At 38.0% G+C, this 14,996-nt stretch overlaps 1 protein-coding gene across 4 annotated transcripts in view; it reads left to right on the forward strand.

The window, feature by feature from the left end:
• LOC122791745 (galactoside alpha-(1,2)-fucosyltransferase 2-like) overlaps window positions 1-9,643 on the forward strand; it is a 217,219-nt gene extending 207,576 nt beyond the window's left edge. For all 4 annotated transcript variants that reach the window (XM_044059658.1, XM_044059655.1, XM_044059656.1 and 1 more), the window contains one exon: window positions 5,948-9,643. In XM_044059658.1, the coding sequence (XP_043915593.1) occupies window positions 6,082-7,029 (948 nt within the window). In that variant the 5' untranslated portion in view covers window positions 5,948-6,081 and the 3' untranslated portion in view covers window positions 7,030-9,643. The remainder of the gene's footprint in view (window positions 1-5,947) is intronic.
• The last annotated feature ends 5,353 nt before the right edge of the window (window positions 9,644-14,996 follow it).

The following is a 14,996-nucleotide window of genomic DNA, read 5'->3' on the forward strand; positions in this document are numbered from 1 at the left end:
GGCCCATTTTTTTGCAGTCTGATTTTTTAGAGAGCACCAGAGTTTGAAGGAACATTTAAAACTCAAAAAAATATGTAGAATATCTGTCTTCTGATAGTCATAGTATGGACATAATGAGGAGGTTTTTATTTATTTATTTTATTTTACATTTGTTGACCAGGCTAGTCCAGCTGGATGTATGTACGTTTTCAGTGGAGGCCCGGGGAGAAAAGCTCCACAAGTTTCGCAAAAAAGTACATAAAGACAATGATATTTACAAAGACATTGGAACTATTAATTAGAAAGTCACACAAAAAATGTCAAAAAAACGAAATATAGTGAATATTCATTAGAAGCAGTACGTGAACACACTCATACTGTAAAATTACACATGAGGTCCAAAGAGTAGACTGGTTATAGTTGATAACGACAAACAATATATACATAAGCGCATGCCCTAAATAAGATAATGCGATAACAAGCATGGCATGGCATTATGGGAAGGGTTAATTGTTTAATCTGGGTTAGCACAGGGGCATAGCCAGTGTGATTTATGGTAGGGTTTAAGTCTACTTTTAAATAGGTTAGCTGAGGATAGTGAAGTTAGGTGATTGGGGAGACTGTTCCAGGTTTTACCCACTGTATTAGAGAACAGTGTGTCCCACGCTGAGTTATTAGATTTAGATATTTGTACTAGTAGTTTGTTAGATGAGTGCAGGGTTTTGAGATTATTATAGGGGGTGACTAGGGAAGTGACTATAGGTGTATTTTCTGGTTGATACAGGATCTCGTGGGCTACTATTACTTGACTGAATAGTATTAGATTTGGCAATTCTAGCCAGCCTAGTTGATTCAGATTGATACAATGATGGGTTGCAGCAAATCTGGCAATGTTGTTGTAAGAGGTAGACAGTTTGTTCAGAGCACTTTTACATAATTTGGTATAGATATGAGAGGCATAAAGCAGAGTAGAGATAAGGTGGGTGCGGGCAATGGTGATTCTGGCTAGTGAAGTAGTTTGATCCTGTAGAGGGAATCTAATTTCTTATTAACTGTTTTTATAGTGTTATTGATGTGAGGCTCATAAGAGAGGTTATTATCAGTTAGAACCCTGAGTAGTTTAGTGGTAGGATCAGGAGATATAATAGTTCATTACTAGAGGATACAGTAAAGTTAAGTGGGGAGATTTTACGGGTGGGGTGAATAATAGCATTTTTTTGTGTTTAAGATAAGACATCTATGCAGGAGCCAATTTTCAACTGTATTAAAGGTCTTTTGGGTTAGAGACTGAAGTTCTGATGGGGAAGTGGCAGAGCATATAAGTGTGGAGTCATCTGCGTATTGGATGCAGGTGGCTTGTGGGATTACAGAATGGAGGTCATTTGTAAAGATGGAGAAGAGTAAAGGTCCCAATATGGATCCTTGTGGGACCCCTAGGTTAACTGGAAGGTGGGAAGATAAGGTGTTTGCCCACAGTACAGCCTGTTTTCTATTATTTAAATAGGATTGGAACCACTGAATAGCAAGATCATCCAATGACAGGTTTTTGAGTGTATTTATGAGGAGGTGATGGTTGACCATGTTGAAGGCTTTAGACAGATCAATAAAGAGGGCTGAGGATAGAGTGTCATTATTTTGATTTCTATTAATATGGTCAGAAAAGGATAAGAGAGCAGAGGTAGTGCTATGAAATGGTCTAAAGCCGTGTTGACAGTTGGCTAGTAGATTTTTTCCAAGTAGGTGGGTTAAAAGTTGTATGTGAATGCATTTCTCCATTACCTTTGCCACAGGGGATAATATGGCTGTGAGCTTGTAGTTAGAAAAGTCCTTGGAAGTACCACCTTTATGCAGGGGGATAATGTGGGAGACTTTCCAGATGGATGGGATGGATCTTTCAGAAATATTTCTATTAATGAGGATGGATATGGGGTAAGCTATGACTTTAGCTGATTTTTGCAGGTATTCTGCAGGTAGTTGATCTGCAGAGAGTGTGGTGGGTTTAAGTTTCTGGATAAGTTTACAGACGAGGGATGTGGGAACTGGTTGAAAATGAAATAGAAGAGAGTTATTGGTCATGGCAGTGGTGGAGCATGTGATGCTAGGAGATAGCGGGTTGGCCAGGGATTGAACGGTTTCTGTAAAGAAAGTGTTAAATGAGTTGGCTATTTGGGTAGGATTATTGTGATCAGAGCCAGAGGGGGTAGGAGTGCATGAGTGTCCTGGGTGTAGGAGGTTATTTATGCCTCTCCAGAATTTTTGTGGATTATTTTGGTGGGTTTGCTGAAGATGGCAGTAGTAGTTCCGTTTATCAGACACTGTTGCTTTTTTTGTTTCATTTCTCAGCTGCCTGAACTGTAGGTGATCTGAAGGGCTTTTTGTTGCCCACCAGTTGGCCCATAGTTTATTTCTTTGGAGTATTTTTTGTTTGGTAGTTTTGGTGAGCCATGGGGCTGGTTTAGTTCTAGTTCTAATTTTATGTATAGGGGCATGGCAGTCTAGAATGGCTAAGAATTTCGTATTAAAGTATTTGACTACATCATCTAATGGGAGATGTTTCAGGGTTGTCCAGTCACAGGATGAAAGTTCAGTTTGGAAGCTATCCAGGTTAAAGTTTTTGTTGGTCCTTACAGTCCTATGGTTGGTACATATCTTCTGGGAGGGTGCCTGTTTTATAAGTTTGCTGGTGAGTATTAGTGAGAATCCAGTCTAGAGTGCTTTTTTTGTTGTTAAGCTTATTGGTTCGGGTAGGGGAAGTTATGGTTTAGGTAAAGCCATGTAAGTTAATATGAGCAGAAGACTGCTCAGATGTACAGGTAATCCAGTTTATATTAAAGTCACCAAGTATTATGGTTTCTTGTGGGTAGTTGATTGATAGCTAGCTAAGGATAGCTTCTAATGTGTTAGTATTATTGCCTGGGAGAAGGTAGATACAGATTATATATATGGATTTACATTTGTTGAGCTGAAACTTAGATATAAGAATCTTTGCATTACTGGAAAGAGGCAGTTTGGGGTCTAGTGAGGTTACTTGTAGTCCATTTTTATAAAATATAGCTACACCTCCACCCTTCTTAGCATTACGGTCAAGTCTCAGGATATTATAGCCAGGGGGAATAACTACAGTATCTTGTATTGATGCGTTAAGTCAAGTTTCAGTAACGCAGAGGATATCAAAAGAATGTACATCTTTAAGGGCATGCAGGAGAGCAACTTTATTATTGATGCTTCGAATATTTAGATGTGCTATCAGAAGAGAGTTGGGAGCCTGGTAAGCAGGTGTGTGTTAGCTGAAGTTGTTGTATCAGGCTTTATAGCTGTACTTGAGGTAGGACCAGGGTTTGGGTGTATGTCACCATCTAAGAGGATGTGGATCTGAACTCTTAGGGTGAGTTGTAAAAGTTTAGAAATTAGGTTTTGCGATTTTCTAGCTTTTGAGCTATAGTAAGAAATGTGAGTGAGTCTAAGAAACTTGGCTGACAAATACATTGCTGGGCAGAAAGAGTTGTTGAGACTAAGGGGAAGGTTAAGTGTAGGTATAGAGGTTTGCCTAATGGGGTAGTGAAATCCTAGATATGTATGGTGTTCATAGTGAGTAAGTAGATAGGTAAGATAGAAGGGGAGGATTGGTGGGAGATGATTACTAGTACTTTAAGGGGGAGGAGTTTGTGTTTGGTGATAGTGTAGTGGGTGTGGCAAGTGGTGTCTATGCTTAGGACCACTGGTGCCGGGTGGCATTTGGGGGCAGGGTAGGGGTGCGGAGTGAGCCCACAAGGCCAACAGAGCGGGAAGAGCAAAAGAAGAAGAGAACTCTAGGAGAACAATCAGAGAAGCTGATTGTTAAGGTAAGTATAGGTGGTGAGAGGTAGGTAACAGATAGCCTGGATAGTAGTTAGATTATGCAAAGTGGTTAAGCAGTGAAGAATGTAAAAGGTAGGAGGGTAGAGGGGGACTATACACTGAAATAAGATATGGGAATCGGGATGCCTATAAGGTGAGTTTGGAGACCATAGGTAAGGTCTAGAGAAATATTGCCACCTAGTGGACAGAGGTGAAATAGCAATAGTAGCATCTATTTGGAGAGAGAAAGGAAGGTAGCAGAAGTCAGAGTTTGAGTATGGTAGGATAGGAGTTAAAAACAAAGGTTAAAAGAGAGAGGAAGGGAGACTATGTCTAGGAACAGATAAAGTTTGGTTGCTGGCTGTCCTGGCTAGTGAGAGTAAATGTACAACTTACAGTAGTACACACTATTATGTCTACAGACAGTGGTTTTTAAAGTACATACTTTCTCTTGTTTGATGTATTCCCTTGAGGGGACTGTTGCAGAGGGAAAGGATGGGTTCTGTTCTTTTAGTTTGGGAAGATCGCATACACTGTAGAAAATGATGCTATTCAGCAGGCAGGGCAGGTTGTGGGGTTAAATTTATTTAAAACAGGATAAGATAGGAGTTGTTCAGGATCATTAGCTGTGTATAGCTATGTTTTTGAAGGGGATTAGTTTTGAAGTTATTTGGATGGATCAGATTTTTTGGTTAAATGTAATTGTTGAATTTAAGTCAGTTAGATCGTTGGAGATGAGGACTTCAGTTTGGTATATGATTGATATAATGACCTTATATGTGTCATCTTCTTTTTCATTGAAAGTGCATTCCATAGACTTTTACATACATTTATGTCATTATCATTAAGTTTAGGGTCTTCCAGGATATTGGTACTCATTTCCCTGATTTGTCTCAGGATAATAATGTAGCTTTTAGGAAGGTTAAGGGCCAGTCTCATCTCTGTGATAGAGTGGTTCCTAAAGGTGTAAAAATCCAGTACGCATTTCTCTTTTAAAAGAAGGAAGTTATTAAGGTTAAGCATTCTATTAAGTTTAAGGTTAGGGTTAAGGTGTATTGGTTGTAGGGTATTGAAAGCACTAGATAGGTTTAAGGTAGCAGTGAGTTTTTGGAAGTTGGTTATTTTATTCTTTAAAATTATATGGCGCTTGATATTTTTCAGGTTCTCTTTGTTAACAAAGGGAAGGGCTTTAGGACTGAAACTGGGGCATTTAACATAGTTATAGAGGAGTTATAGAGGAGCTTTATCCAGTTTGGTGCCCATATTTCTTGATTTGGGTTAGAAAATTTGTAACAATACAAGGAAGCATTCACTATGCAAATATATAGGCTTATAACTCTTGAAGCAAAGTATGATTTGGGATCAAAATTGTCACATAAAATTAGTTACTGCAGTTGGTTTACACAGTTATCGTACCTTAGATCATGAGGTTGGGGGGTAGGGTGGCATAGGTGTCATGTTAAAATCTATTATAAAATGTTAAGGAATTATGGAGTTATATGTTCATTTGCTGAAATTGAAATATGTCAAAAAGAAAATGCTTACTGTAGATTGCAGTCAGCTCTTTTGAAGAGGAGTCTCCAGTCTAGATAATAACATCAGTCATGCATCTTTAAAGGGTAAGGACAAATAAAAGGATGCATAATGTTAACATTAGGCAAGTTTTGAAAATGATGCTAGGCCTCTCACCCAACAACAGTTGTGTGATCAGTAGGGCTTGGTAAACTGCAGGCAGTAGATAGGAACTTTTTTAATTTTGCTTTGCATAGAACAGGGCATATAGTTTATTTAATAGTTGTAATACTAGAAATATAAGAGGATGCCAACTAAATTGACATGCTATCCCAGTTTTGTGTGTGTGTGTGTGTGTGTGTGTGTGTGTGTGTGTGTGTGTGTGAGTGTATGTATGTGTGTGCACGTGTGTGCTTGTGTATGTATGCAGCCTTGCATGGCTATGTATTTTTTGTTTTGTTTTTTTTTTTGTTACTGAACAGTCTTTTTTTCAGATAAATAATATTTCTTTACTCATGTTTTACATTTACTGCAACAATCAAGTGAGTTATTGATGTATACATATGTTTTGTTGGTCTAACATGAAATGGTATACTAATATTTCCTTCTGTCACAACAGACTCACTGAAGCCTGACAGAACATGGAAACATCAAGCAAAACCCCCTGTATCACTATGGAGGAGACACAAGTGTCTTGTGTTTACTTTTATCATTGTTGCAGTACTTGGCTCATCAGTTTATATATTCTTCAGAATGAACAATGACTGTATCATGTGTCCTATTTTTTTGGTAAAATATGTTCCGTCTTCCCTGGCAAAGGCAGTGAACAGTCCAGAATCTGTGGAAAGGCCTCTCCTTAAGGGTATGTGGACAATACATCCTGATGGACGTCTAGGTAATCAAATGGGTCAGTACGCAACCCTATATGCTTTGGCAAAACAAAATGGGTATCAGGCTTATATGCTACCTGAAATGAAAAACTACTTGGCACCCCTTTTTAAAGTGTCCATGCCAGTGCTCAGCAATGATAAAATATCGGCCACTCCTTGGACGCAATATGATCTCCATGACTGGATGTCTGAGGAATACAATCATATTCAGAGAGATCATATTAAACTAAAAGGATTTCCCTGCTCATGGACTTTTTTTCATCATATACGAGATGAGATTCTAAAGGAATTCACTTTTCATGATTCATACAAAATTCAGGCCATTTCCTATCTGCAGGATATTACAAAAGGGAAAAAGAATGTAACTTTTGTTGGTGTTCATGTAAGAAGGGGAGACTATGTTAATGTGATGCCTCAACACTGGAGAGGAGTTATTGGTGACAAAGCCTACTTTGAAAAGGCCATGGATTACTTCAGAAAGAAATATAGGAATGTTGTATTTGTAGTTACAAGTAATGGAATGGACTGGTGCAGAGAAAATCTTGATAATTCGAGAGGAGATCTTTTCTTTATAGGTGATGGTAATGAGTCGAGCCCCGGCAGGGATCTTTCCATTCTTGTTCACTGTAACCACACTATTATGTCCATTGGCACATTTGGGTTTTGGGCATCATACTTAACAGGAGGAGAGGCAATTTATCTCACTAACTTCACACTGCAAGAATCAAATTTTCTGAAAATCTTCAAGTATGACGCTGCTTTCCTTCCAGAATGGCATGGAATTGCAGCTGACTTGTCTCCTTTGCTGTAAATCTTTCAGAAGAGATAGGCTGTGATCAGGACTCATAGGGCATTTAAGATTTTAGACAGTGCTGTGTAATGTATGATCATAATTTTTTAAATGTTATATCAGTTGCGTCTGTATTAAAAGAATGATTATATGGGCCACACTTCATCTATGTTTGTATAAGTATGGCCATATGTCGATACTTTGCTTTTTTAAGCATGTATGACCCATCCAAGCAATGTTATTCATGAGGTTAATGGTTATAAGTCTCTTACATAACAACTTATATGGAGATGAGATCTTGAAAACATGTAAGGTGAGAATAGGAAATAGCTTAGTGTCTGGCCAACAGAATTGTTATGAAGGTATGAATTGAATCAGACAGAAAAACTACTAAATTAATAATATGATACTGACAAAATAACTTCGCTTACATCCCAGGCACTTCAATGGTAATTCCTAGAAAGTTAATATATTACCAAATATTTGTCCAGACAGGCAAACAGAAAAGTACCATGCATAAAAAAAAATTGCCAGCCAAGGGAGGTAAAGCCACAAGAACATCAATTTAATAAGCACTTTCATTCCAAACATAAAACAACAGGAACTTTATCAGAATAAATATATATTTACTTTAAATTGTAATGTGAATGACCAATGCAAAGTAGAAAATAAGCCATCACAGTTTAGACATCAAGGTCAAAATTACATAACAAGCAAAAGCAATGTGACAGCACAGTAGGAAAACAAACTGAACTTTTATGGCGAATCAAAACTGCTCTAATATAGACTGCTGTATTACACTCTGCTTGGCTTAACCACATAACAGTATTTAGTTTCTGCTCTATGGTAAAAAAGAATGGAGTCGGGAATGCAACACTATTAACCTGGGTATGAGTGGCAGGTTGGGGGTTGATAGGGGTAGCTGGGGAGGCAATAAAGTAAATAGCAAATGCTGCCTTGTCCATGTCAGGTAGAGAATTGTAAAGAAACTCCCACACTAGTAGTGATTCATGATGGAGGCTATAGGAATGAGGCTCCAAACTTTAAGGGATTCTAGGGCAGCATGTACTAACAATATAAATGTCAAAGCACACATGTAGAATGCATGAAAAGCCCACAGCAGGTTTTGCATACTGTAGTCTGAAATAGAGAGTGAATGGTATAATGCATTTGGTGAAAAAAAAAAAACTCATCAGTATCAATATATCGATATACAAAGGGCAACTGACAACCAACTCCTACTTCCTACTGAATACAAAACAAATGTCAGTGATAATGTATTCTTCTCCTAGGAAAGGGACACATCTTCTGTAGTATAATGCAATGTACTGTTTGTTGTTGGATGGCTGAACATTGCTGTGTACTAGGGGGACTTGATGATTTGACTGATATTGGTCAAACATGGCTATATTCCTATGTCTATGTCTAGGCTATTAAGTCTTCCCAAGCTCAAAACAACAAAAATGGATGCCAAATTTGCACATATAGATGAACAACTAGTAAGACCTCATGTGTCATTGACTTGTTTTTTCTGATAACAAGTCTGACTTCTCTACACTACATAATCAAGTTGATGAATTTTTAAACTATATATATATATATATATATATATATATATATATATATATATATATATATATATATATATATATATATATATATAGTGTAGTACTTGATATTTCTTAGCAGCAGGATTTTCCAATCCTCAATTCCATTTTTACTCTTTGGGATTCATGTACACTGGCTGTTTGCACCTTATAAGCATTTACCTGCAAGTTCACATTTCTCTGTTGCAATGTTAGTCATCCACAAGCGAGGAGTTGTTCTTTCCAGGCTCATAGCTGAAAGTAAGGCATATACCAGAAAACATCAGTATGAAGAATATGCAAATTCTGTGCTTCAGATTTTCTAATTCCTCACATCATTGCAAAATTCAGGTCTTCATTTTAAAGCACTCTTAAAAGTATATTCTACCTGTTTATTATATTTACATTCTAGCACTGTTGATCTCTTAAGCACTGACAATAACTGCATTTATTTCGTAGTCTTTCCAACAGTATTTAAGTATTTCCTTCTCACCACACCTTTGTGACTTGATCATTTTCCTTTGTCATGAAAACTACCTACCATGGTGCTATAAACCAGTGGAGCTGCAAAGTTAATGTGGAAAACACACATACGCTTTATTTTCAAATTTTGCCAGATTTCCAATATATTCTGCAACTGATTTTTATTGAATATTTAACATAAATGTAATCAAGTTATGAAAATGTGAGTGACATTCAGTGAACAATGTTTACAAAAATTTCAAAATGTTTAGTATCATTTGATGTAACTAAATGTAATGTTTCTGAAGCAGGAGACGTCTGAAGGACCATCTTCCAAACGTACCATTAAAATAAGCCTGTGCTGTGAATATTAGCTGCAATGTAGCAATAGTTATTAATTCATTTCATCCTGAGCAGCAGGAGCCTAATTAATACCTTTGCTTCCTGAAATCTTTCAAGCTAGGAAATTACTTGCTTACTATGATGTTTTCTGAAAATCATGTATTAAGGGTATACCTCTTACGCTTTGCAATATCTCATAAACAATGCATGTTAAAAATACACAACATAAAGTTAAATGCAAAACATGAAAGTTGTTCTTTAATCAATGGGATACATACTGGTGTTAAGTATCACAATTATGTGTGATGGCATTGAATTTAAATTGCATATTTGAAATAGCATTTTATCTGCCAAAATGTATTAGTATTATGGCCAAACAGGAGTTATATTATTGTAACCATGAAGGATAGGCCAAATATGTCAGTCAGTGGGTGAGTTGCTTGTCTGTTCAAGATCTTTCTGGTGACATAGGGCAAGTTAATCTAGGGAACTATGCATGTTTGTCTCCAAGTATGAGTGACCAATTTATGTGGCATAATACTGTGCATACAATGGCAACATTTGTTTTGCTGTAAACCACATAGTTTTTACCATGTTAATTTGATATGCAAATATAGCTAGTATTCATAACTGCTTTACCAAACATTTGTATCTCTGGAAGCCTACAAATTACCCACCATGTTCTAATACCAGGTTTTTAAGTAATGTGCATGTCTGGCATATGGCACTGTAAGCATATCTGTACCAGGCTGCACTTCTACATAAACAATATGAATTTGAAAAATGTCAGACTTTTCATAACTTTTGCAAACATTCATTAATGTCTATAACCTGCAGCCCTGTGCATCACATACTGACTTTGTCACTGTGCATGCTCAGTAAATCATGTCAACTTTTAGAAAGTACCTTAATCTTCCATGCACAGCCTACCATTCATGATATATTAGACTTAATATCAAAATGTGCTATTAAAACAGTGTACCACAAACAAAATAGCTATATCTGTGCCTATGTATGGCTTACTGAAGTGTATCTAGCGTTATTTTTCTTCTAACACCCATTGCCTGTTAACCCCCCCCCGCCATGCCAGTTTCATGCACTGTTTTATTGGTATAAATATGTAACATTTGTCATATTATTGATAATCTTGTGCAAACACTTTTAATTAACTCAAGCCCTGTACATCCCATAATGATGTTTTTTCTGTGAGGATGCAGGTGCCACGTTGCTTCGTAACCCGTGGCCCACTTTTCATAACATATTAGTGACAATCCAATGTACCTCAAATAAGGAGTTTTGTGGTGCTTCTCTTGCCTAAGTTTGTTCATCATCATTTGTTTTTCTAACACCAACTGCTTGCACTGGCCCCCATAATAACTCCACTAGGAAACATTCCATACATTTGAATGTACTGCTAGCATTCTTCAGTACTTCAAGCCCTGTACATGCCGCAGGATGTTTTCACTTTGGATACGTACAATTCCATGTCAGCTTGCAGATACCACTTTGTTGCCCAACACAATACTTACTGTTCAAGAGATATTAATCTGACTATTAGAATGATGTCAGTTTTAATAACATGTACATCAAGTAAACAAAGTCATATGATTGATTGTTTTTCTGTTACCCAAGCATGTGTAGTATAATATTTCTTCTAACACCCACTGCATTCACTTTCTTCAAACATATATTGTTTTCTTGGAAAAAAAATTCTTGCAATGGTACCCTTATTAATGGGATATTGCTATTATTTATAACTTCTTTCTCAAGCAGCCTGTTATATCCGTGGATGTATTCATGTTATGTAACATATTTTACTGCCATGTTTTTTGGAACAACTATTGTTTGCAAGCCCCCCCCCCCGAAAAAAAAAAATGATTTCACATTCCAATTTTTACATATTAAAGGAATCATGGAAAATATGTCATATTTAATAACTTTATGCACTTCAAAAATTCCATCCCTGTACACCCTACAGTGATTGTTTCACTGCATATGCCTACCAGATTATGCAAGCTAGCAGACACAAACTTCTTCCATAATGTATGATTCACGAGATATTAATATCAATTTACTTATTTTATTTTAATTATTTAACATTTGTTTACTGGGAAAGTCCAACTTGGAATGAGTCGATTTTCAGTGGATGCCCGGGAGAAACGCTCCAGACACGTCTTTGTAATGTGGGAGGAAACAGGAACACCTGGAGGAAACCCACACAAATGCAGGGAGGACATGCAGACTCTGCACAGAAGGTACCTCAGCCAAGAATTGAAGCAGAGAACCTCTTGCTGTGAGGTGACAATGCAAACCGCTACACCACTACACTTTCCACATTAGAATAGTGTGTATATTAAGAACTTATACATGAAATCAAGTGATACATCTATGGCAATATTTATCTTACACAATGTCTCTCACTGTCATTTCTTTGTGTAACAGTCTCTGCTTTCAAAGCCCTGAGCAAATTCAACACTATCACACTTCACATTTACATTATTAATGAATATATGAAAATTGAATAGTTATAAATTTCTTCAAATATGTTTTCAATTACTCAAGCTTTGCACATCCCACCGTGATGGTTTCACTGTCTTCATATACCAGACCATGCCAGCTTCCACATGCCTCCATTCTTATTAATGTTGATGTACCATTCTTGAGCTATATCTATTAATATTCAAGTACTGCTGCTATTCATAGCTACAGTTCAGGATGCATGCATGGTACTGTTTGTCACTTGCTACTGCCATCATATGCATGCATGGTTACGTATCTATTCTCTTACTGCCTAGTCCACTGCTGATTTATTAGAGCATGTATGACAAAATATATATTTTTTCATGAGTTTTCCCAAAGAACCTTTTTCATAGTCTTCATTAGTAATCACTAGTAGCTCATGGAAAGTATACATTATGCTGCATCTTTTGTTACCTGGATGCACAAATCAGGCAAACGTGGACATGTTTTACTACTGCCATGGCTACCATTCTTGATACCTTACAGCAGTGGAGATGTGATATAAAGCATGAAACAGAAATGAAATGACTGGGGATACCAACATTTAAAACTGTACTATTGAAAAGCAAACAAACGTCTGCTTCAACTAATGATGATGCGCACTGCATCACGTGTCTCAACAACAGGTACTGCTATGACTCTGTCATAGTCCATGTTGATGTGAATGACTTGAGATGTACCTCCCTGGACTATATGAAGAGAGACATAATTGAACTTGCTGAATATGTGTCCCAGGCACGTATGTCCCTAGCCTTAAGCAGCATTCAACCATCACCCAGAATGATGCCTCAATGCAAACAGAAAATGATTGACTTTAACAATTTGCTTAGTTTCTGGTGTCATTCCAGGGGGATCCAGTACCTAGCAGCATGGGAAAATATGATCAACAGACCACGATGCTTTGCCAGAGATGGCCTGCATCTGTATCACTTGGGCTTCAGGCTTCTGGCAAAGGCACTTGCCTCCCCCATAGTGCCTTTTTTTAGAAAAAGTGCTGAGGTTAAAACTAACAACATCAAAATTTCAACAAAACCCAAATTAAAGGTCATACTGCTAAATGCTAGGAGTGTAAACATAAAGCTGCACTCATTGCAAGCATTCGTAACCCTGGAAAATGCTGACATCGGTGTAGTCACAGAAACCTGGTTCAAAGCTGCGGAAAGCACCCTAGCCATACCTGGTTACTCTTCCTATCATACATGCAGACCCCAAACTGTGGGTAGTAAAGCCAAAGGAGGTAGAGTTTCAATATACATTAAAGACATACACACCTCCAGGCTGGTCAAACAGTATGATGGACAGGACACATTCCAGGTGCAGTTAGCCATTGACAAGACCCCTATACAAATCATAGCTAGTTACTGGCCCCCAAAACTGACCCAAGATGCCAAAACTGCCTATCTAGACCTATTCAAATCTATTAAGATCCAACCCTTTATCCTGATCATGGGTGACTTTAACTACCCAAACATAGACTGGAAGACCTACTCATGCCAGAACACAAATGCCCAGAGATTGATCAATTTTGTCAGTGCAAATGCTTTGGAACAGCTAGTTGGTACCCCCACAAGAGGTGATAATATCTTGGGCTTGATATTAACCAACATGAGTAACCACTGCAGCATCAATATAGTATCATCCTCCCTCGTAAGATCAGACCATAAAGCAGTCACGTTCGAAGTCACCACAAGCTGGGAGCTGTCATCAATTTCCCTAGTGACGTGGACATCCTCCAAGAGGGTCTCACCCAAACAAATGACTGGTGCCAGAAACATGGCCTCAAGCTGAATACAAAAAATGCATCATCATCCCCTTTGGGGAGAGTGATGTCCCCACACATTATCACATTAATGACAATATCCTAAGCATGCAGTCAGTTGTGAGGGATTTGGGCATCCAGATTGATAGCATCCTGACTTTTGACCACCATGTTGCTTCAGTTGTATGGAAAACTTTCTACATGGTCCACCTCATAAGTAAGTGTAACTCATCCAGAGACAATGAGGTCTTAACATCCCTGTATTCTACCCTTATAAGGCCCATTATTGAGTACAATGCCCCATTCAGCATGTACCTCGCCAAGCACATGCAGCAGCTAGAGAGACCACAGAGATTCCTCACCAGGAGAATCCAGGGCCTCAAAAATCCCTATCCCTCTACTCTGTTTCATACAGACTCCTCAGAGGTGACATTTGTCTGGCATACAAGGCAATCTCGGACCCCGCCTTGATGGCACTGCTGCATATCCGCAAGTCAAGCTCCACTCGAGTAACCCTCACACGCAGGCTCAACCTGGTCTGTGACATCAATAGGACTTGGTGGGACAGATTTGTGTCCCAGAGACTCCCCCATCTATGGAATAGACTCCCTCTCCATGTCAAGCAGAGTACCCCTTTACCCCTTTTTAAGCACAACTTGGATAACTGGATGGGAAATAGAAAATACATCCCTGGGATTCCACCCATATCCCTGCTGGACAGGGGTATCAGGTGCTGATTTGTTTATGCATGGGCTAAACTCTTGGCTAGGCTTACAAGGGCCTCTGGGCCAATAGCCTAGTAACTTCCTATGATCCTATGAACCACACAGTCTCACTAATCTGTCTCACACATAAGCTCATCAATCTTCCTGTCACATCAACACAGTATTAACAAAGTCACACACACACACACACACACACAAACACACACACACACACACACTGTTTTGGATGCAGATTGTGAATGCACTGTAAAGATTTACATGGCATCATCTCACAGTGCATGACAGCTTCTTTAGAACTTATTCTAATAGCTATAAAGTAAAAGTGACACTAAGCTTGAATAGTGAATGTAAGACAAACTTTTAGGGTCTGAAGTAAGAATAAGGACTCAGAAAGCTTATTGTATTTTTGAGACCTATACAAACACACACCCACAAATATGTATACAAATATTCTATGTAATGCACATGTATGTTTGTGCATTCATCATGCCTTTAATTTTTTTGGTCAGGAATGAGGGATACAAAAAATAATAGGTGACAAGGACCCAAAATCATAGACAGATTTTAAATAAATCTCTTATATACTTAGAAAGT

The sequence above is a fragment of the Protopterus annectens genome, chromosome 17.part0 (genome assembly GCF_019279795.1).
Source record: "Protopterus annectens isolate FY-2018-M chromosome 17.part0, PAN1.0, whole genome shotgun sequence".
Classification (NCBI taxonomy): domain Eukaryota; kingdom Metazoa; phylum Chordata; order Ceratodontiformes; family Protopteridae; genus Protopterus; species Protopterus annectens.